Raw genomic sequence first — 23,622 nt, 5'->3', positions numbered from 1 at the left:
ATGCCAATTCTGTGGCCGATTGTTTGACAGATTAATATACTGTTGAAAAAAATCACTTTACTACGGCACTGATCAGCTTTTGATATATTTGCAATACGTTTCATAGTTGGTTCCCATGTGTGTGTGTGTGTGTTTTTGTTGACTAGAATAAATTTTAACTTTGTGTCAGCTTGTGACTTAATCTTACTCTTTTTCTTTTAGGTCTGTACGGTTGCTGCCAGCCCTGGAAAAATTGAATCTTAGTCACAACAGGATCACAGATGTAAACAATCTCACATTGCTGCCTCGCCTTTCTCATCTTGATTTGTCTGTCAACCAGTTATCTGAAACAGGTCCACTGCACATGAAAGTTGGGAACATTGTTCAGCTAAACTTGTCACAGAACTGCATTTCTTCATTGACTGGTTTCTCACGTTTGTACTCCCTTGAGGACCTTGACTTGTCGGACAACAGAATTGAACATATCCATGAGATATCTCACATATGTGCACTTCCATGTCTCGAGAATCTTGTGCTGATAGGTTAGTATATAAATTAGCTATTCATGATCTGTTAACTTTTAAGTATGCAAATGTTTACACTAATTTATTTTGTAACCTGTTCTGTAGAGTTATTCATGACAAATTTCTCTTAGGTGGACTGACACTAGGGCTATGTGGCTTCTGTAATTATTGTACAATGTGAGTTACAGGACGAATACATGTAAAACAATATCAGTAATCTCTCTTTTCCATTGTTATGTTATGCTGCCAGAAGAAAAATGTATGGTCCTTTCATTAATTGATCAAGCAAATATCTGATATCTTCCAACATTAAATAAAGACATGTCTCTCTCAATGCAGGTGTCTTTACAAAACTCAATTTTTTTCTATTTGTTTGTGGTATCTCCGGTTTTAAAAATGTGAAGAGCATGGTATTACAATAAAACACTATTGAATATATGTTCACATAGAGTTTGCATATAAGTTGATGTTAATCTGTTGTAGAATTATGGATAATATTCCATGCTGAAGCATTATTATGTTTTGGAGAGTGAAAAACTCCTGTATAAAAATGAACAAGGATTTTGTAAACAGAGATCTTGGGAATCACAGCTCTTTCTGTTTTCCACAAAATCCAAAACACCATAGATGACACTAAAGTTGATGTCATGTTCTTTGACATGTGTAAGGCAATTGATATTGTTACACATTGTTGTTTAGTGAAAAAATAAGAACTCATCTGGTAACAGACCAAATTTGTGACTGGATATGGGACATATTAGCAGGTAGACCTCAATATGTTGTTGTTGGTGGTGGTCTTTAGTCCAAAGACTGATTTGAAACAGCCCTACATTCGAGTATATCCTGTGCAAGGTTCTTCATCTCTGCATAACAAGTGCCATCTATATCCTTTTGAAACTGCTTACTATATTCAAGGCATGCTCACCTACAATTTTTGCCCTCCAGACTTACTTCCATTCCAAAACTGACAATGCTTTGACACTCCAGGATATGTCCTATCAACCAATCACTTCATTTAATCATCAAATTGTGCCACAAATTTCTTTTTGCCCCCAATTTGATTCAGTATTTTCTCAATAGTTATTCAACCTCCCTGTCTAATTTTCAGTATTCTTCTGAACACCACTTTTAAGAAGACTCTATTCTCTTAGTGACTGAACTCCTAATTGTCCACATTTTACTTGTGTACAAGACTACACCCCACACAAATAACTTCATAAATGACTTCCTAACAAGGAAATTTATATTCAGTGTAAACAAATTTGTCTCTTTCATAAAACGATTTCTTGCTGTTGCTAGTCTGTATTTTATTCCCCTTCTACTTTGGCCGTTATCAGTTATTTTGCTGCTAAACTAGCAGAACTCATCAACTACTTTTAGTGTCTCATTTCATAATTTAATTCTTTGAGGATCACCTGATTCAGTTTGACTACATTCCATTACCCTTGTTTTACCTTTATTGGTGTTCACAATGCAATCTCTTTTCAAGACCATATCCATTCTGTTCAACAGCTTTTGTAAGCTTTTTTTGCCATCATTGAGGTCTCTGTAGGAGTTGTAGATAACCTTTCATTATCTTTATTTTACTACTGCCAGCTTCAGACTTTCAAAGAGTGTATTCCAACATTGTCAAAAGTGTTCTCTATATCTGCAAATGCTATAATCTTAAGTTTACCCTTCTTCAGTCTATCTTCTAAGATGAGTCATAGGGTCAGTATGGTCTCGCATGTTCCTACATTTCTCGGGAACACAAATTGATCTTCCATTGCTTCTGCCGGCTTTTCCTTTATTCTGTAAATAATTAGTGTCTTTATTTTGCAATCATGATTTATTAAACTGATGATTCATACCTGTCTGCACCTGTCTCAGATGTAATAAAAAAAATATTGCATTCTTCTTTAAGTCTGGAGGTATTTCACACATCTTATCTATCTTTCATACACTGCGGAATAGTTTCATCTGACTGGTTCTCCCAGGAATCTCAGTACTTCTGAGGGAATGTGTCTCCTCCAAGGACATTTGTTTTGACATAGGCCTTTCAGAGCTCTCTCAAATTCTTCTCACAGTATCGCGCTCCCCCTCTCACCTTCATGTATTATCTTCAAATTCGTTTTCTTTATACAGACCACCTACATATTGCTTCCACCTTTCAGCCTTTCTCCCTTTGCTTTTATGGGCTTGCTGTCTGAGCTCTTAATGTTCATAGGGGTACTTCTCTTTTCTGTAAAGGTCTCTTTAATTTTCCTATAAGCTGCATCTATCTCTCTCCTAGTCGTGCGTACTTCAACATCTATGTAGTTCTCCTTTAGCTATTCCTGCTTTGACATTTTGCACTTATTGTCAGTTTCAGTTTCTGTACATCTGTATTCTCTTTTGCATGTTTCATTTTCTGCATTTTTGTACAGGATGTCCATGTCCGTAATATAATACCTTGAGAAGTAATTGAGATATTTATTGATGGTATGATTCCATGAATAAGGTTACTCAGTGTGTCTTTTTACACACACAATACACCTCAATATGCGCACCATTAGTGGTGTGACAGACACCTGATCTGTATTTTATTACTTTCTAAGTGTCTTGCAGTACTGGAAATTTAAAATTTGCGATAGCTGCATGAACATGATGGTACAACTTGATTGTTGATAAACCCTCACAGAAAAAATCTAGTAGTGTGATGTCTGGACTTCTTGGGGCCAAGCAATTCCAGCGATCTGGAAACTCATGATTCCTCACACAGTCCACAAAATGGTGTAGTGCACCATGTTGTTGAAAGATCATATCATGATGAAGTTGCAGCATAGCGCACAGCTCCAACGTGTGTGTGAGAGAAAGCACACAGAACACTTTCTTATGTGGAGTCCACAAGGCTATTGATGTGCATTTATGTGAACAAAACAGTTGCACACATTCACACTGTAATTCATCTTCTTCATTGTTTTTTAATCTTTCTGATTATTTTACAAGCTGGTGCAGTAATTTCGAAAATGGGTTTAATTGTAAAGTCGCGTAATAAGTCTCACTGTGAAGCAACATTGCAACAGTAGCAATATACACAAGTTGAAACTAGGCCACTGAATATTATGGAAATATAAGTAACATTCAACACTAGACTGGCTGCAACAATGAGGAAAGGCGCGTACTTTCACGAGTGAGTGGGCTGTCTAATAACTATTACATTTGGGGGCGATGGTAATAAATTCATATTACTATAAAAGTCAATCACATATGACGAATACACTCCTGGAAATGGAAAAAAGAACACATTGACACCGGTGTGTCAGACCCACCATACTTGCTCCAGACACTGCGAGAGGGCTGTACAAGCAATGATCACACGCACGGCACAGCTGACACACCAGGAACCGCGGTGTTGGCCATCGAATGGCGCTAGCTGCGCAGCATTTGTGCACCGCCGCCGTCAGTGTCAGCCAGTCTGCCGTGGCATACGGAGCTCCATCGCAGTCTTTAACACTGGTAGCATGCCGCGACAGCGTGGACGTGAACCGTATGTGCAGTTGACGGACTTTGAGCGAGGGTGTATAGTGGGTATGCGGGAGGCCGGGTGGACGTACCGCCGAATTGCTCAACACGTGGGGCGTGAGGTCTCCACAGTACATCGATGTTGTAGCCAGTGGTCGGCGGAAGGTGCATGTGCCCGTCGACCTGGGACCGGACCGCAGCGACGCACGGATGCACGCCAAGACCGTAGGATCCTACGCAGTGCCGTAGGGGACCGCACCGCCACTTCCCAGCAAATTAGGGACACTGTTGCTCCTGGGGTATCGGCGAGGACCATTCGCAACCGTCTCCATGAAGCTGGGCTACGGTCCCGCACACTGTTAGGCCGTCTTCCGCTCACGCCCCAACATCGTGCAGCCCGCCTCCAGTGGTGTCGCGACAGGCGTGAATGGAGGGACGAATGGAAATGTGTCGTCTTCAGCGATGAGAGTCGCTTCTGCCTTGGTGCCAATGATGGTCGTATGCGTGTTTGGCGCCGTGCAGGTGAGCGCCACAATCAGGACTGCATACGACCGAGGCACACAGGGCCAACACCCGGCATCATGGTGTGGGGAGCGATCTCCTACACTGGCCGTACACCACTGGTGATCGTCGAGGGGACACTGAATAGTGCACGGTACATCCAAACCGTCATCGAACCCATCGTTCTACCATTCCTAGGCCGGCAAGGGAACTTGCTGTTCCAACAGGACAATGCACGTCTGCATGTATCCCGTGCCACCCAACGTGCTCTAGAAGGTGTAAGTCAACTACCCTGGCCAGCAAGATCTCCGGATCTGTCCCCCATTGAGCATGTTTGGGACTGGATGAAGCGTCGTCTCACGCGGTCTGCACGTCCAGCACGAACGCTGGTCCAACTGAGGCGCCAGGTGGAAATGGCATGGCAAGCCGTTCCACAGGACTACATCCAGCATCCCTACGATCGTCTCCATGGGAGAATAGCAGCCTGCATTGCTGCGAAAGGTGGATATACACTGTACTAGTGCCGACATTGTGCATGCTCTGTTGCCTGTGTCTATGTGCCTGTGGTTCTGTCAGTGTGATCATGTGATGTATCTGACCCCAGGAATGTGTCAATAAAGTTTCCCCTTCCTGGGACAATGAATTCACGGTGTTCTTATTTCAATTTCCAGGAGTGTATACGGGAGAGATAGACACACACATTTTTGTAGATTTATCTTTCTTTGTGGCCCAGTTGCGAAGAATATTGGTTATGGTGGAAATAAGAGTCAGACAAAAATTATAACAAAAGGAATCAGACTTCATTAAAAAAAGAGAAAAGATGAAGATCGCATGTATTAGTGTCGCGCCCAAATGATCAAATTAGAAAAAGTGAAAATGGCTGTCACAAAGGAAGAAAAGGTCATGTTCACCTACCTCCATTTTTGTAATGTGCTGCTGCAAAGTTCGTCACTGCTGTCTGTATCCATCTTGTATAAATGATGATAATGTTGGTCCAGGAGAATGTCATATTAGGCTTCCATAAATAATGATAAATGTGGAGTTTTTTTTTTTTTTTTTTTTTTTACTTAAACTGGTGATTATTCAAATAAACTTTCATAAATATAATACCAGGTTTTTACGTATACATCTACACTTTATGATGAACAGGAACAGAACAGAAGCCTGCTACGAAAGCTAGTAATTGAAGAGCATAATTATGCCATTGTCTCTCAGAGTCTATCAGTGCTCTTACTTACCTTTGATTGGCTGATCAGTATCTGGCAAATATTTTACATTCTGGTTTATCAAGAAATATTGAAAAAGTATCTCCAGACCACGCAATACTAATTGCTTCAAACACACACCCACCCACCCACACACACACACACACACACACACACACACACACACACACACACACACAAAACATTTTGAGTCGCCATACTTGCAGAAACAAACTGCAATAAATAGCTCAGTTGTGTCCCAAGTTATTACATCTTATGTTATTGGATATTTAATGCGACAACCCTGTACTTTATTGCTGTTCTCAGTGGGGTGAAATCAACACATGTAAAAGTAATTTCATGGGTATTGTAGAGCTATTACTGTTTACATTATGTATAAATAATCAAATGGATAACATCGGAAGCTTGATGAGGCTTTTTGCAGAGGAATATGTTGTCAGTAGGAAGGTTGCAGTACCAGAAGACTGTAGTGAAATGCAGGAAGACCTTTAGAGAATTGGTGATTGGTGCAGGGACTGGTACTGACCCTGAAAGTAAATGATGTAATGTGATGTACTGTAGATAAATAGATGGAAAGATCCAAGTGACCACATAAAACAAATTGCAGGAAAAGAACATGCCAGTCTTAAGCTGATTGTAAGAATGTTAAGGAAATGTAATTCATCCACAAAGGAAGTGACTTACGCAACACTTGTTCGACCAGTTTTGAATATTACTTGTGTGTGGTGCCCTTGCCGGCCGCTGTAGCTGAGTGGTTCGAGGCGCTTCATCCGGAACCGCACTGCTGTGGTTGCAGGTTCGAATCCTGCCTCGGGCATGGATGTGTGTGATGTCCTTAGGTTAGTTAGGTTTAAGTAGTTCTAAGTCTAGGGGACTAGTGACCTCAGATGTTAAGTCCCTTAGTGCTTAGAGCCATTTGAACCATTTTTTTGTTGTGTCCTTAACTGGTTGTATTAATAGAAGAGATAGAGCAGATCTGATGAAGAGCAGCACGTTTCATCTAAGGATTGTTTAGTAGGTATGAGTGTGTTACTGAGATGCTCAACAAACTCCAGTGGCAGTCACTGCAAGACAAAGATTTAACTGTAAAGATGAGTGAAATAAATATCATTTAAATGAAACACAGCTTCAAGCCCAGGTGGAATCTATCAGGTTGTATATTGACTTAGCAGCTTACCTAGCCCCTCTTTTAATCATAATGCACCTAGGATCTCTCGAACAAAAAGTGTGCCCAGTGAATGGAAGAAAGCACAGGTCTGACATATAACAAGAAGGGCAGCAGAAGTGGCCCATGAAACTACCATCCAATATCCTTGACATTCATTTGTTGTAGGATCATAGAACTTATTCTGAGCTCACATATAATGAGATATCTTGAACAGAATGACCTCCTCCATACCAGTCACCATGGATTTTGAAAACATCAACTATGTGGAATCCAACTCTCACTTTTTCATATAACATACTGAAAGTCATGAATCAGAGCAACCAGATAGATGTAGTATTTCTTAATTTCTGACAATCCAGTGACTCAATCCCACACATACTCTTTCTGCCGACAATATGTTAATAATAGGTATCAAGTGAAATTGGTAACAGGATTGAAGATTTCTTGGTAGGGAGGACATAGCATGTTTCGTGGATGGAGAGACATCAACAGATATAGAAGTAACTTCAAGTATGCCCCAAGGAAGTGCGTTGGGATCCTATTCATGTTGTTTATTGATGACCTTGCAGACAATATTGATATTAACCTCAGATTTTTCACAAATAATTCAGTGATCTATAATAAAATACTATCTGAAAAAAGCAAAGCTGTGGAAATATCCATTCAGATTTAACAGAATTTTGAACTGGTACAAAGATTGGCAGCTAGCATTAAATGTTGAGAAATGAAAAAGTTTACATTTCACAAAACAAGCAAACATAGTACTATATGGGGTACAGTTGGAATTGGCCAACTTATATAAATACTTGGGCGTAAAAATTTGTAAAGATGTGAAAGAGAATATTCACATAGACTCAGTCTTAGGTAAAGCTGGTGGTAGACTGCAGTTCATGCAATTAGTTTACAAAGGAGATTGCGAACAAAACTCTCATACAGCGCCTTCGAATATTGGTCAAAGTGTGAGGCCCTTACCAGATAGGACTATCAGGGGTATGAACAAGATGTGCTGGATGGTCACAGGTTTGTTTAAGATGTGAGAGAGTGTGAGGATGATGCTGAAAGAACTGAACTGGCAGAAGTGTGAAGATAGATGCTAACTCTGCTCTGAAAGCCTAGTAGAAAGTCTTGAGAACCAGCTTTAAGTGAGGATTCTAGGAGTATGCTGCAACTACCTAGGAATGGTTCCCGTGGTGATTGAAAGGACAAAATTAGACTAATTACAGTGTCACAGAGGTGTGTAAGCAATCATTCTCCCCACACACCTTATATCAATGGATTGGGAAAAGTTCCTAATAACTTCTAAAAGTGGAACTACTCTCGGCCACGCACTTCACTGTGGTTTGCACAGTACAGATATTGATGCAGATCAAAACATTTGAATGCATATTGTTAAAGAACATGAATTAAAGTTTAGGTTCATAATGAGACACATTTAATGTACATATAGTTTAATGTCTGCAAAATACAATTAGTAAAGCTAAAAATTTGTTGCTGTTGTATCATATTGTCTTCTGTTACACAGTGGGCACACACCTTTGAATACCCCAACCAGTGGACAAATGTGTCAGCATACCTACAGACACATTCAGTTGGGCAGCAAGGTGTTTTATTGTAATCCATCAGTCACCTCAAATGAGTGTGGCCGCTCATTCCAACATTGCGGGAGTCACAGCTGTGTGCAGCTGGTTGGCACGCAGGAGATCAAAAAGGTTTGCGCAACCTTGTTGCAGTGATGACAAACACCTTGTCCAGTGACGCATTTGTTCACTGCCAGGTCTCCATAGAAATTTTGCAAGAGCCTATGAATATCTGTGATGCTCTGACCTTCTGTCAAAAGAAACTCAAAATGATACTCTGCTTGGAACATCATTTTGAAGGCTACATATAGTGTTGTCACCTACTGGAATGTCATAAAACTGTAGGGATTGAAACAGGAATATTCCATGATGTCCCACAACAAATTCTGCAATTTTTTCAACTGAAATTAGCTGAAATAAAAAATATGTTGCGTTACTTATTGAATTAATAGAGAAGGTAGTGCTACATGTACTGTATTGTAGTAGCCAACTTTGTAACATAGCAACTTAAGTGTTTTTTTTCCCCTTCCTTATGAGAACAACTGCAGTAGTAAAATAATAACCTGTTTGTTGTAATTGAACAGTCTGTTCAGTAAACTGAAAAGTAATAACTTGTTTCAGGCAATCCTGTATCTATAGAGGTAGACTACCGAGTTCGGGTGTTCGAGCAGTTTGGTAGCCGAGCGTGTGAATTGTGCCTTGATAATGAGAAAGCAACATCAAAGGAATTGGATACAGCTGCAGTATTACAAGCTCTGCGGATTGTGAAAGAGGGACGCACACCAACACTCTGCATCAGAGAGTTACCTTGTTTCCCAAATTCTCCATAGTGATTCAGACAGTATGATGCAGAATTTTATTGGAAAAAGGTGAGTATTTGCTGATTATGCTTTTGTTGTTGTTGTGGTCTTCAGTCCTAAGACTGGTTTGATGCAGCTCTCCATGCTACCCTATCCTGTGCAAGCCTCTTCATCTCCCAGTACTTATTGCAACCTACATCCTTCTGAATCTGCTTAGTGTATTCATCTCTTGGTCTCCCTCTACGATTTTTACCCTCCACGCTGCCCTCCAATGCTACATTTGTGATACCTTGATGCCTCAGAACATGTCCTACCAACCGGTCCCTTATTTTTGTCAAGTTGTGCCACAAACTCCTCTTCTCGCCAATTCTATTCAATACTTCATCATTAGTTATGTGATCTAGCCATCTAATCTTCAGCATTCGTCTGTAGCACTACATTTCAAAAGCTTCTATTCTCTTCTTGTCCAAACTATTTACCGTCCATGTTTCACTTCCATACATGGCTACACTTCATACAAATACTTTCAGAAACGACTTCCTGGCACTTAAATCTATACTCGATGTTAACAAATTTCTCTTCTTCAGAAACGCTTTCCTTGCCATTGCCAGTCTACATTTTATATCTTCTGTACTTCGACCATCATCAGTTATTTTGTTCCCCAAATAGCAAAACTCCTTTACTACTTTAAGTGTCCCATTTCCTAATCTAATTCCCTCAGCATCACCCGATTTAATTCGACTATATTCCATTATCCTCATTTTGCTTTTGTTGATGTTCATCTTATACCCTCCTTTCAAGACACCGTCCATTCCGTTCAGCTGCTCTTCTAAGTCCTTTGCTGTCTCTGACAGAATTACAATGTCATCGGTGAACATCAAAGTTTTTATTTCTTCTCCATGGATTTTAATACCTACTCCGAATTTTTCTTTTGTTTCCTTTACTGCTTGCTCAATATACAGATTGAATAACATTGGGGAGAGGCTACAACTCTGTCTCACACCCTTCCCAACCACTGCTTCCCTTTCATGCGGCTCGACTCTTATAACTGCCATCTGGTTTCTGTACAAATTGTAAATAGCCTTTTGCTCCCTGTATTTTCCCCCTGCCACCTTTAGAATTTGAAAGAGAGTATTCCAGTCAACATTGTCAAAAGCTTTCTCCAAGTCTACAAATGCTAGAAACGTAGGTTTGCCTTTTCTAAGATAAGTTGTAGGGTCAGTATTGCCTCATGTGTTCCAATATTTCTACGGAATACAAACTGATCTTCCCCGAGGTCGATTCTACCAGTTTTTCCATTTGTCTGTAAAGAATTCGTGTTAGTATTTTGCAGCTCATCACACTATTGTTTCCAGTGATTATTAACTTTTCTCAAAAAACTGTAATCACAGACATAGGCTGTGTGTGTGTGTGTGTGTGTGTGTGTGTGTGTGTGTGTGTGTGTGTAGGAATGTATTTATTTCCTCTTTTTAGTGATTACTTGATGCTCTCTTTTTAATTTCACAACAGTGGCAAAATACTGTTGAAGAACCCGTAGGCCATTTGTTGTGGGATGTTACCATTATTCTGACTTCCAGCTTAATTTGATGTTGTGGTCAGTTATTTATTTATTTGTTCATCACTTACTATCTTCATGCATTAACATTTTCATTATATATACACATAAGTACAAGATGTACTGCGTGATACGGTAGCTATGCTAGCAATTTATTAATGTAAATAAGTTATACACAAATGTAATAGACTTGAAATACGTATGTCTGACACAAATGGTATAGTACGTTGCTCATCAGTCCACTCATTAAGAAAGAAAGAAAAAAAAAATGATACTGTGCACTACTTGACAAATATTTTGCTTACAGCAGCTTTAATTGATAACACTTTTATCACATTTTAAATTCTTCTACAGTGCAAAATGCTCTTTGTTTAAGCTACTTTTGTGTAATGATTGTAAAGACATTTAGTGAAACACTGTATGTTTGCATTGGTGGTTGTTCTTTCAAAAGGCTAAGACTTCTCTTGGAAGTCATAGCTTCCTCTCTACAGCTTCTTCTCTACAGCTGTCCTCCTCACCTATATGTATGAAGAACATCCCATCTCACTCATGTTCTTTAAATAATATGTTCTCAGTTGTCCCCATTCTGTAGAACTATTTCATTCATTTTTCTGTCATTCAAGCTAGTTCTTGTAATTCTCCTCCAGAAACACATTTCTGCAGCCTCAAGGCAAGGTTTCTCCTGCTTTGCTAATGTTCAAGTTTCACACCCATATGTCAGGACACTCCACATGAATGTCTTTTCAAATCTTTTCTTAGTGTGGAAGCTAGTTTGCTTGTTCAGTAGAGGGTTCTTATTTTGGAAGACATTGTTGGACAATATTATTCTCTCTTGATTTGGAACAATGGAAAATCCGGGCTGGAATAATGACAATATTATTAAAAGGAAAGATTGCTACTCACCATATAGAGGAGATGTTGAGTCACAGACAGGCATAACAAAAAGACTACCATACATATTGAGCTTTTGGCCAAAAGGCCTTTTTTGGAAGTGTGCGCGTGCGCTCACACGCACACACACACACACACACACACACACACACACACACACACACACACACACACACATAATAGAGGGAAACATTCCACGTGGGAAAAATATATCTAAAAACAAAGATGATGTAACTTACCAAATGAAAGCATTGGTATGTTGATAGAGACGCTAACAAACACAAACAGACACACAAAATTCAAGCATTCGCAACCCACGGTTGCTTCATCAGGAAAGAGGGAAGGAGAGGGAAAGATGAAAGGATGTGGGTTTTAAGGGAGAGGGTAAGGAGTCATTCCAATCCCAGGAGCGGAAAGACTTACCTTAGGGGGAAAAAGGGACAGGTATACACTCGCACACACACATATCCATCCGCACATATACAGACACAAGCAGACATATGTAAAGGCAGAGATGTCAGTCAAGGCGGAAGTACAGAGGCAAATATGTTATTGAATGACAGGTGAGGTATGAGCAGCGGCAACCCCATTAAGTTTTATTTACATTCCCTCCACAAACATGCCTTCGCCCTAGCCTGATTACTCTCCCATATTTTATTTACTCAGGCTTGTCTGACATTTGGCATTACCCCCAAAGGCCTCACACTTAAAGTTCCCATCTCTGGCTGCAACCCTTCTTTCCATCAGTCCCTATACCAGTTCCAAACTGAACAATCCATAGCCCTCACCCGCCTAATGCTTCACCTACACATCAACTCAGCCAATGAACACACCCATCAACTCCTATTCTTAATAAAAGTCCTCAATCTTTCCTCTCCCAAATCCACACCAGCTGTTCAGAGCATCCTCCTACAGGCCAGCCGCAAATTAGAACAGCATGCCACCCTCCACCTCAAAAAACTATCCAATCTCCTGGTTTCTCACCTCCAGAAAGCCAACTCACTCACCCTCCACAACCTTTCCAGCAAACCTCAACCTCCTCTCATTGCACACAGACCCAGTCTCTCCCATCTACTCAATCTCCCACTTCCAGCTCCACTCCCCCCAAAACCTCAAAATTCTAATCAACACAATCTGGAACCACAACACCCTAATTCAGTAGTTAACCTTTCCTCCAAACCTCTCTCCCAATCCAAAACCTCTGTACTATCCAAAGGCCTCACCTTCAGCACTACTCCCAGATTCAACCAAACAGCTCTCGTCAAAGATTTACTGTCCTACACTCGTACTCTCAGCTGGAAATATCACTTTGCCACGAAGAAAAATAATCCTAATCCTACTCCTAATGATCCAACTCCCCAAGACACTATCCAAATTGAACCCTGCCTGGAACAGTTCCTTCCTCCGTCACAGCGGGACACACCTCCTCTTCCTCAAAATCACCCTCTCCAAACCTTCCAGGAATTTCTCACTTCCAGCCTTGCCTCTCAATCCTTCTTGAAAAACCTAAATCCTACTCCCAACATCACCACAGCTGAAGCCCAGGCTATCTGTGATCTGAAGGCTGACCGATCCATCGTCATTCTTCTGGCGGACAAGGGTTCCACGACCGTGGTACTTGATCGACGAGAGTATGTTGCTGAGAGACTGCGACAGCTTTCAGACAACACTACATACAAAGTTTGCCAAGGTACTCCCATTCCTGATTCCAGGCGGAGCTTCAAGGAATCCTCAGAACCTTAGGCCCCCTACAAAACCTTTCACCTGTCTCCATGAACCTCCTGACCCCACTGACACCCCGCACCCCTACCTTCTACCTTCTTCCTAAAATTCACAAACCCAATCATCCCGGCCGCCCCATTGTAGCTGGTTACCAAGCCCCCACAGAACGTATCTCTGCCTACGTAGATCAACACCTTCAACCCATTACATGCAGTCTCCCATCCTTCATCAAAGACACCAACCACTTTCTCGAACACCTGGAATCCTTACCCAATCTGTTACCCCCGGAAACCATCCTTGTAACCATTGATGCCACTTCCTTATACACAAATATTCCGCACGTCCAGGGCCTCACTGCGATGGAGCACTTCCTTTCACGCCGATCACCTGCCACCCTACCTAAAACCTCTTTCCTCATTACCTTAGCCTGACCCACAATTTCTTCACTTTCGAAGGCCAGACATACCAACAATTAAAGGGAACAGCGATGGGTACCAGGATGGCCCCCTCGTACGCCAACCTATTTATGGGTCGCTTAGAGGAAGCGTTCTTGGTTACCCAGGCCTGCCAACCCAAAGTTTGATACAGATTTATTGATGACATCTTCATGATCGGGACTCACGGTGAAGAACAACTCCAGAATTTCCTCTCCAACCTCATCTCCTTTGGTTCCATCAGATTCACCTGGTCCTACTCCAAATCCCATGCCACTTTCCTTGACGTTGACCTCCATCTGTCCAATGGCCAGCTTCACACGTCCGTCCACATCAAACCCACCAACAAGCAACAGTACCTCCATTATGACAGCTGCCACCCATTCCACATCAAACAGTCCCTTCCCTACAGCCTACGTCTTCGTGGAAGACGAATCTGCTCGAGCCCGGAATCCCTGAACCATTACACCAACAACCTGAAAACAGCTTTCGCATCCCACAACTACCCTCCCGACCTGGTACAGAAGCAAATAACCAGAGCCACTTCCTCATCCCCTTAAACCCAGAACCTCCCACAGAAGAACCCCAAAAGTGCCTCACTTGTGACAGGATACTTTCCGGGACTGGATCAGACTCTCCCAGACTCTGAATGTGGCTCTCCAGCAGGGATACGACTTCCTCAAATCCTGCCCTGAAATGAGATCCATCTTTCATGAAATCCTCTGCACTCCACCAAGAGTGTCTTTCCGCCGTCCACCTAACCTTCGTAACCTCTTAGTTCATCCCTATGAAATCCCCAAACCACCTTCCCTACCCTCTGGCTCCTACCCTTGTAACCACCCCCGGTGTAAAACATGTCCCATGCACCCTCCCACCACCACCTACTCCAGTCCTGTAACCCGGAAGGTGTACAGGATCAAAGGCAGAGCCACGTGTGAAAGCACCCACGTGATTTACCAACTGACCTGCCTACACTGTGAAGCTTTCTATGTGGGAGTGACCAGCAACAAACTGTCCATTCGCATGAATGGACACAGGCAGACAGTGTTTGTTGGTAATGAGGATCACCCTGTGTCTAAACATGCCTTGGTGCACGGCCAGCACATCTTGGCACAGTGTTACACCGCCCGGGTTATCTGGATACTTCCCACTAACACCAACCTGTCAGAACTCCGGAGATGGGAACTTGCCCTTCAGTATGTCCTCTCTTCTCATTATCGCCAGGCCTCAACCTCCGCTAATTTCAATTTCAAGTTGCCGCCGCTCATACCTCACCTGTCTTTCAACAACATCTTTGCCTCTGTACTTCCGCCTCGACTGACATCTCTGCCCAAACTCTTTGCCTTTACAAATGTCTGCTTGTGTCTGTGTATGTGCGAATGGGTATGTGTGTGTGTGCGAGTGTATACCTTTCCTTTTTTCCTCCTAAGGTAAGTCTTTCTGCTCCTGGGATTGGAATGATTCCTTACCCTCTCCCTTAAAACCCACATCCTTTCGTCTTTCCCTCTCCTTCCCTCTTTCCTGATGAAGCAACCGTTGGTTGCGAAAGCTTGAATTTTGTGTGTATGTTTGTGTTTATTTGTGTGTCTATCGACCTGCCAGCGCTTTTGTTTGGTAAGTCTCATCATCTTTATTTTTCCAACTATATTGAGTGGTTTATGGTCTTGCAATTAGGAAATAAGTTGCAATTAGGAAATCAGTCATCTTCATTTAATGGGTCATGCTTATGTATTTATCTTCTGCGGGTTGTTATTGAACAAACAACTAATTGTATGAAGGGATGTAATAGTATTTGTAGTTTTGTTAAAATATGGTCTGCAGGATTTGTTGTTTGTCATCTCAGAGACACACCTGACTGCCTCCTCTTCCTCCTCCTTCTCCTCCTCCTTCTTAATAAAAATTATTTTTGGCCCTTGTGATGGTGCAGTAACAGTACTCCATAGGTTAGATGACTGTCTAAGAGAGCTATGATAAGAGTTTCATTTACACTAGTTCCATGTTTGCTTAGCAAATAGGTAAATTGGGCTAAATTCATACAAAATATGTAGTTTATTTGACTTTTCCACGTTGTAATTGTTCCCACATCAGTTTTTGATCAACATGAATGCCAAGAAGTTTAGCTGAGTTACTATCATTGTCATTAATGCATAGATTAAAAAGAATATTTATGATTATAGACTGATTAATTTACAATTTTTTTGCTCCTAACCTTATATCAGGCAGTGTGTGGAGTCTTCACTCTTTTTACTTTAGTGCTTCTTTGTCTCTTCTAGAAGGATGAAGACACTTATAATATTTGGACTGCTACTATTAAAATGTTCTATTTGTTTCCTGATGCTTAGATAACTTTGAAAATGATAGCAAGAGAGCTTTTTTTATAACAGAATTCTATGGGTGACAGTTGTAAATTTACTGAGGCTCATCAGTGTAGCATTGTCAAATAGTTTGGATTTATACAAAGGAAGTGTGATGGAAATAATATTTTCAACTCTCCTCAGAGCTGATAACCCAGCTTTGAATCTCAACTGAACATAATTGAGACTCCTATTTACTTGTAAATGATGATAGATTTGGAAGTGCATGTAGTGCTGTACCACCTATAGGACTAATATTAAGAAAATGGGGCATCAGTCTCTAGAGCAAGATTTGTCACCTTTTTGTGTAAATTGTAACCAGTGTCAGCTTTAAACAGAAGAAAAGATTCCATTTGCAAGTGCACATAATGAGTGTGCTTTGTGCTACAAGTCCCCCCCCCCCCCTCTCTCTCTCTCTCTCTCTCTCTCTCTCTCTCTCTCTCTCTCTCTCTCTCTCTCTCTCTCTCTCTCTCTCTTTCTTTCCTCCTTTCTTTCTTTTTTAATTACAGTGTTAGATAGGCCATAAATATCATCTGATTTTGAGGTGCTCTACATTTGCATGTTTTGCAAGTGATTTTGTGATATCAGTTCTCTTCATTATATTTCAAAATGTTTTATGGAGTTGTTATTATAATTTGTGTCCTGAATATTGTCTTATTTGTTTGTTTGTTTGTTTTCTAATTGTGACGAAAGACTTTGTCCAACAGCTGAATATTTGTAATATTCTTTTTCATTCTGTCAGTATGTGATTCAACATTTCCTCAATGTGATGAGTGAGTAGCATCCATCCCTTCCATATTATTGCATTGAAAACTTATTTGAAGCAGCTGCTATGTACTGCCCACATTAAAACTTACAATAGTATTCATAATATCACGAGCTATGGCACATGCAGTGTGACATAATGGTTAGCATTGCTGGCTGGCATGCTGTGCTTCGCCAGTTCAAACCCAACTACTAGTAATTATTTAGTATTTTGTATTTATCATTTCTGTAATGTTAGTATATTCTGGAATATTCATTGTTTGTACAATCAGGTGCACTCTCTATCCTGTGGATCAGTTCAGTTCTGGCTGCACATTATTATTAGTGGTAAACATGCTTTCAGCTCTAAGTGCTGTATTGCATTGATGGCCTTTCCTTGGGATTTGGACTTGATTGTAGTTTCAATATGAGATTGTTTCATGGAGATGCTGTGTACCTTAAAACACGTACACCTCCATGGCTCCAAATGTAATAACCATTGCTTACCTATACAGGGACTGGAATATGAGTAATACATCATTCTCAAGGTCTGTGTATTCAGGATAACAATGGATTCCAGTTCAGCAGTAAGTCAGCTGCACATCAGGCAGTCATCAGTATTTTTCTGGAGACACTGGTCAGACCTGACAAAATGTCTGAAAGGATTTGACCGAGTTGTTACATACAACACGTGGGATAACATGATGTGTTTGGCAATTGTGTTCTTTTTCTTGGACGGCAAAGCCCAGCAATGGTTCAAGAACAGTGAAGACAAGCTCAGTAGCTGTAAAAAATGTCAGGCCAAATTGAAGAGAGACTTTTTGGTGACAATGGACGACAAGTCCGCTTGTTGTTGTTGTGGTCTTCAGTCCTGAGACTGGTTTGATGCAGCTCTCCATACTACTCTATCCTGTGCAAGCTTCTTCATCTCCCAGTACCTACTGCAACCTACATCCTTCTGAATCTGCTTAGTGTATTCATCTCTTGGTCTCCCTCTATGATTTTTACCCTCCACGCTGCCCTCCAGTACTAAATTGGTGATCCCTTGATGCCTCAGAACATGTCCTACCAATCGGTCCCTTCTTCTAGTCAAGTTGTGCCACAAACTCCTCTTCTTCCCAATTCTATTCAATACCTCCTCATTATTTATGTGATCTACCCATCTAATCTTCAGCATTCTTCTGTAGCACCACATTTCGAAAGCTTCTATTCTCTTCTTGTCTAAGCTATTTATCGTCCATGTTTCACTTCCATACATGGCTACACTCCATACATATACTTTCAGAAACGACTTCCTGGCACTTAATTCAGTACTCGATGTTAACAAATTTCTCTTCTTCAGAAACGCTTTCCTTGCCATTGCCAGTCTACATTTTATATCTTTTGTACTTCGACCATCATCTGTTATTTTGCTCCCCAAATAGCAAAACTCCTTTGCTACTTCAAGCGTCTCATTTCCTAATCTAATTCCCTCAGCATCACCCAACTTAATTCGACTACATTCCATTATCCTCGTTTTGCTTTTGTTGATGTTCATCTTATACCCTCCTTTCAAGACACTGTCCATTCCGTTCAACTGCTCTTCCAAGTCCTTTGCTGTCCCTGGCAAAATTACAATGTCATCGGCGAACCTCAAAGTTTTTATATCTTCTCAATGGATTTTAATACCTACTCCAATCTTTTCTGTTGTTTCATTTACTGCTTGCTCAATATACAGATTGAATAGCATCGGGGAGAGGCTACAACCCTGTCTCACTCCCTTCCCAACCACTGCTTCCCTTTCTTGCCCCTCGACTCTTATAACTGCCATCTGGTTTCTGTACAAATTGTAAATAGCCTTTCGCTCTCTGTATTTTATCCTTGCCACCTTCAGAATTTGAAAGAGAGTATTCCAGTCAACATTTTCAAAAGCTTTCTCTAAGTCTACAAATGCTAGAAACGTAGGGTTGACTTTCCTTAATCTTTCTTCTAAGGTAAGTCGTAGGGTCAGTATTGCCTCACGTGTTCCAACATTTCTACGGAATCCAAACTGATCTTCCCCGAGGTCAGCTTCTACCAGTTTTTCCATTTGTCTGTAAAGAATTCACGTTAGTATTTTGCAGCTGTGAGTTATTAAACTGATAGTGCAGTAATATTCACATCTGTCAACACCTGCTTTCTTTGGGATTGGAATTATTATACTCTTCTTGAAGTCTGAGGGAATTTCGCCTGTCTCATACATCTTACTCACCGGATGGTAGAGTTTTGTCAGGACTGGCTCTCCCAAGGCTGTCAATAGTTCTAATGGAATGTTGTCTACTCCCGGGGCCTTGTTTTGACTTAGGTCTTTCAGTGCTCTGTTAAACTCTTCGCGCAGTATCATATCTCCCATTTCATCTTCATCTGCATCCTCTTCAATTTCCATGATATTGTCCTCAAGAACATCGCCCCTGTATAGACCCTCTATATACTCCTTCCACCTTTCTGCTTTCCTTTCTTTGCTTAGAACTGGGTTTCCATCTGAGCTCTTGATATTCATGCAAGTGGTTCTCTTTTCTCCAAAGGTCTCTTTAATTTTTCTGTAGGCAATATCTATCTTACCCCTAGTGATATGCGCCTCTACATCCTTACATTTGTCCTCTAGCCATCCCTGCTTAGCCATTTTGCACTTCCTGTCGATCTCATTTTTGAGACGTTTGTATTGCTTTTTGCCTGCTTCATTTGCTGCATTTTTATAGTTTCTCCTTTCATCAATTAAATTCAATATCTCTTCCGTTACCCAAGGATTTCTATTAGCCCTCGTCTTTTTACCTACTTGATCCTCTGTTACCTTCACTATTTCATCACTCAAAGTTACCCATTCTTCTTCTACTGTATTTCTTTCCCCCATTCCTGTCAATTGTTCCCTTATGCTCTCCCTCAAACTCTGTACAACCTCTGGTCCTTTCAGTTTATCCAGGTCCCATCTCCTTAAATTCCCACCTTTTTGCAGTTTCTTCAGTTTTAATCTAAAGTTCATAACCAATAGATTGTGGTCAGAGTCCACATCTGCCCCTGGAAATGTCTTACAATTTAAAACCTGGTTCTTAAATCTCTGTCTTACCATTATATAATCTATCTGATACCTTCTAGTATCTCCAAGGTTCTTCCATGTGTACAACCTTCTTTCATGATTCTTGAACCAAGTGTTAGCTATGAAAGTTATGCTCTGTCCGCTTAACAGAAGAAAAATTGGAGAACAGGGCCCATTGTCTTGGTGAAATGACACAGTCATATGTACAGAATCTTTGGTTCTCTGCGACATTGTGAATCTGAGTATGACAGAAGCTGACAAAATTTTACTTTTGGTGAAAGGAGTCTCAAAAGACATGTACCAAGCTCTTCTTATAAAGGATCTCACATCGTCAAGAGAATTCATCACGTGGTGTCAGCACTTCGAGGAAGTGCAACAGAAAATAGTTTGCTGTAAGAAGTATGAACACTCTCCAATTTGATCCCTATAGCAATTGCGGAAGACCTCTCTCATATGTCACATAGTAACAGAAGAGATACAGCAGTTTATGGCAACCAGAATGGTTGGACAAAGTACACAAATGATAGAAGCCATGGACGTCAACCCCATATGATAGGAGATATATTATAGGAGGATCATGAAGAAGAGGTATATCAATCTTGGGCATAATCTATGCCACTAGTCGAGTGCACCATATAAACGGACTTGTCCAACTTGAACTTATGCTGCAACAGTCAAACAACAACCCGGCATCCAGCCAAAGCCAGTATAATCAATATCTCTGGCTAGTACAGTGCCCTGCAGGCAAAGAGACATTTGGAGGACACATAGTATACTGTTTCAGGGAGAAGACAAGTGTTCGATGACTATTGCATTGCAGAACACCAACTGTCACAAGAGTACTTTTCATGCGCCAGCTTTAAATGATTGTAGTTGACATGTGGGATGAAGCTAACTGTTGAACCCTGGATGCGGTTGCTCCACGACAGGTGATAACCATTTCCCATTGACACACCTGCTCACCTAGCTGTTGAATTCAGGAAAACTAAGCAACATGACTACGTAAGGAGGTGAGACCGCTACAGATGAAAATCCTCCTTGAATGACATTACCAAGATGACAGGAAATGCTGTCATCATTATCAGTGGCCAACCAGTCTGGGTGGTAGTTGAATGGGGGCTGCTCATCATCATAAGCTAAAAAGAAGACCAAAGTGATTGCGCTGAAGATTGCAGAGGGAAACATGTCAGCTGACAGGAACATGTATTTCAAGAATAACTGTCAATGACAGAACACTGCCCTTCAGTTTTTGAATTTGTCGTTTCAACAGAATTTAGTCATAAAGTTATTTTCTGGTGTGACTTCTTGTGGGCATCACAAATAAATCAGACTGTGGATGATCAGGGCTCCAGATTGACGAAGTTATTCCAGCAAGCACACATAACAAAGGTTGCTCTGGGTGGTTGCTTGCCATTGAAGATGATGATAGGGATAACATCAATGAGACAAGTTCCAATCATCAGTTGAGATGCACATTTAAACTGTGAAGCTTCCAGTTGACAGCAAAAAGCTGCTCAGCTCACAAAAGAAAGGTACATGCCAGTGACGATCATAAGCATCGTGGATTGACAAGGAGAACTTTGTATCACTGGTTGTCACAACTAATCCCTAAAGGAATATACATAGCGAAGAGCAATGTCAGCAAGTAATAGTCACTCCGCATCAATTTTTGGATGTTTTAACGATGGATTATCCAGGAGGAATTGAATAAGCTGCTACAAGATGACATCGTTAAAACTTCAGAGTGTCCTTGATTATCTCCTGTGATCATTGGGGAGGAGGAGGATGGCACGTGGCATTCCTGCATCAATTACCAATGCAGGGTGTATACGACCCGGGACAACCAGGAGATCCAGGAAAAACCTGAGAATTTTTTCATCCAGAAGAAAACCGGAAAAAAACCCGAGAGTTTTTTAGAATTCTGGGAACTTCTCATTGTTTTAGTTTGCAGTTAAATTTTTGTAATTTTGACTGGTGAGAACCAGTACTCTTAACAAAGAATATTATTGTATCTCGCTACTGCAGAATAATACTGCAGCAATAAAACATGAACGAGAGGGGGGTGGGGGGACGAAAATAAAACTTTAGTTGCAAAGAAAATGCACCACATACAACAAATCACAGTGCTCATACAAGCATCTGCCAAGAGCAAAATGTGTCAAACACTCTAGGAAGACTACGCAGTACTTCATAAAAACAAATTGCCTCCGATGAGTGTGACATTACAATTGTTTACATTAGATTCGTTTGAGCAGTTGCAGGTGAGCTAGTACACGTGCGCAGTTGAGTTGCGTGTGAGTAGTACCTTCTCCTGCTTCAAGCTACAGAAGTGTGGATGTTAGCTTTATAAGCAGTAGCAGCAAGCAGCCATACTACCCGTAAAAATTTTACTGGTGCTCCCAAGCTGCCAGATTCACGCATGCACAACAGGCCCAGATGTAGGGGGGTGGGGGGCTAACAGGGGTATCTTCCCCGGGCAGCAATTTCTGGTAAGGGGGGAGCGCCAAATTCATATTCTTGAGGGAAAAAACCTACCATCCAGCGCATGTTGGTCTATCGATTGTTCATATTATTTTGAAACGCATCCCTGTTGGTTTTTTAACACATTCTAGGTTGATTTCCGAATGAATCATAAGTTGATTTTTGTATGCATGTATAGTGTACATAATGAGTCTGCCAGGGGAATCCCCGTTGCATCTAGAAATAAAAGCCACCATTTAGTATTGCCGCGGTCCGGAAATATCGTAGATCCGGGGCTGATGCACAGAGCAGTCTGAGTTGTTGTTGGGGAGGTGGGTAGTTTCCACGTGACCCGTGTTTATGTTTAGTGATTTTGCTGTTTCCTCTTCATTTATTGCGCTCACATCAAATGAAAACAAAACAGATGTCTGTGGCCAGGAGCTATCAAGTGAATTAAAATACACTCACATAATTATGGAAGACTAAAATATGTTATTAGTTTCAGATTTTATTTTATTTCCAACTTTCTGACAGTCAAGCTATTTTCAACTTTCTGACAGTCAAGCATTAATTGCCTTGTAGAACAATGAAGTTATTTTTGTCAGTTTTCTAAAGAAATTTGGCTTTTATTAATCTTTTCCACTGAGGCAGTCAATTTATTTGAAACGAAGTGCTTAGTTCCATGCTAGTGGCTAGTTTCAACTGTTCACTGCATTTCAAGTGCACGTTTTCATCTTCTAGAACGTGTGGCATTATGCCATAATAGAGAACCAACACGAGATAATACAGTCCAGGTACTCCAAGAAAATTTACCCCCAAATCTGGACTATGACTATGCACTTTAAGCCAAATTATGCATTTTAGTATGGTTCACGAAATTCTGATGCTCTTGGAGTATCCTCTAATGTCTTTTTTCTTTTATGACAAAATGTAAGATCTTTTAGTGTTTTACAGGTAGCTGGCTGGGATGGCCGAGTGGTTCTAGGCACTACAGTCTGGAACCGCGCGACCGCTACGGTCGCAGGTTCGAATCCTGCCTCGGGCATGGATGTGTGTGATGTCCTTAGGTTAGTTAGATTTAAGTAGTTCTAAGTTCTACGGGACCGATGACCTCAGAAGTTAAGTCCCATAGTGCTCAGAGCCATTTTTACA

General features: G+C 41.0%; 1 protein-coding gene across 1 annotated transcript in view; it reads left to right on the top strand.

Annotated features, from left to right (window-relative positions):
* The window catches only part of LOC124804822 (nischarin), a 63,893-nt gene that overhangs the window by 31,971 nt on the left and 8,300 nt on the right, over positions 1-23,622 (top strand). Inside the window, exons 4-5 of the mRNA XM_047265164.1 lie at positions 202-521; positions 9,080-9,327. Of these exons, the coding sequence (XP_047121120.1) occupies positions 202-521; positions 9,080-9,288 (529 nt within the window). The 3' untranslated portion in view covers positions 9,289-9,327. The remainder of the gene's footprint in view (positions 1-201; positions 522-9,079; positions 9,328-23,622) is intronic.

The sequence above is a fragment of the Schistocerca piceifrons genome, chromosome 7, assembly GCF_021461385.2.
Source record: "Schistocerca piceifrons isolate TAMUIC-IGC-003096 chromosome 7, iqSchPice1.1, whole genome shotgun sequence".
NCBI classification, from domain to species: Eukaryota; Metazoa; Arthropoda; class Insecta; order Orthoptera; family Acrididae; genus Schistocerca; species Schistocerca piceifrons.
This window is presented reverse-complemented; position numbering and strand designations above follow the sequence as displayed.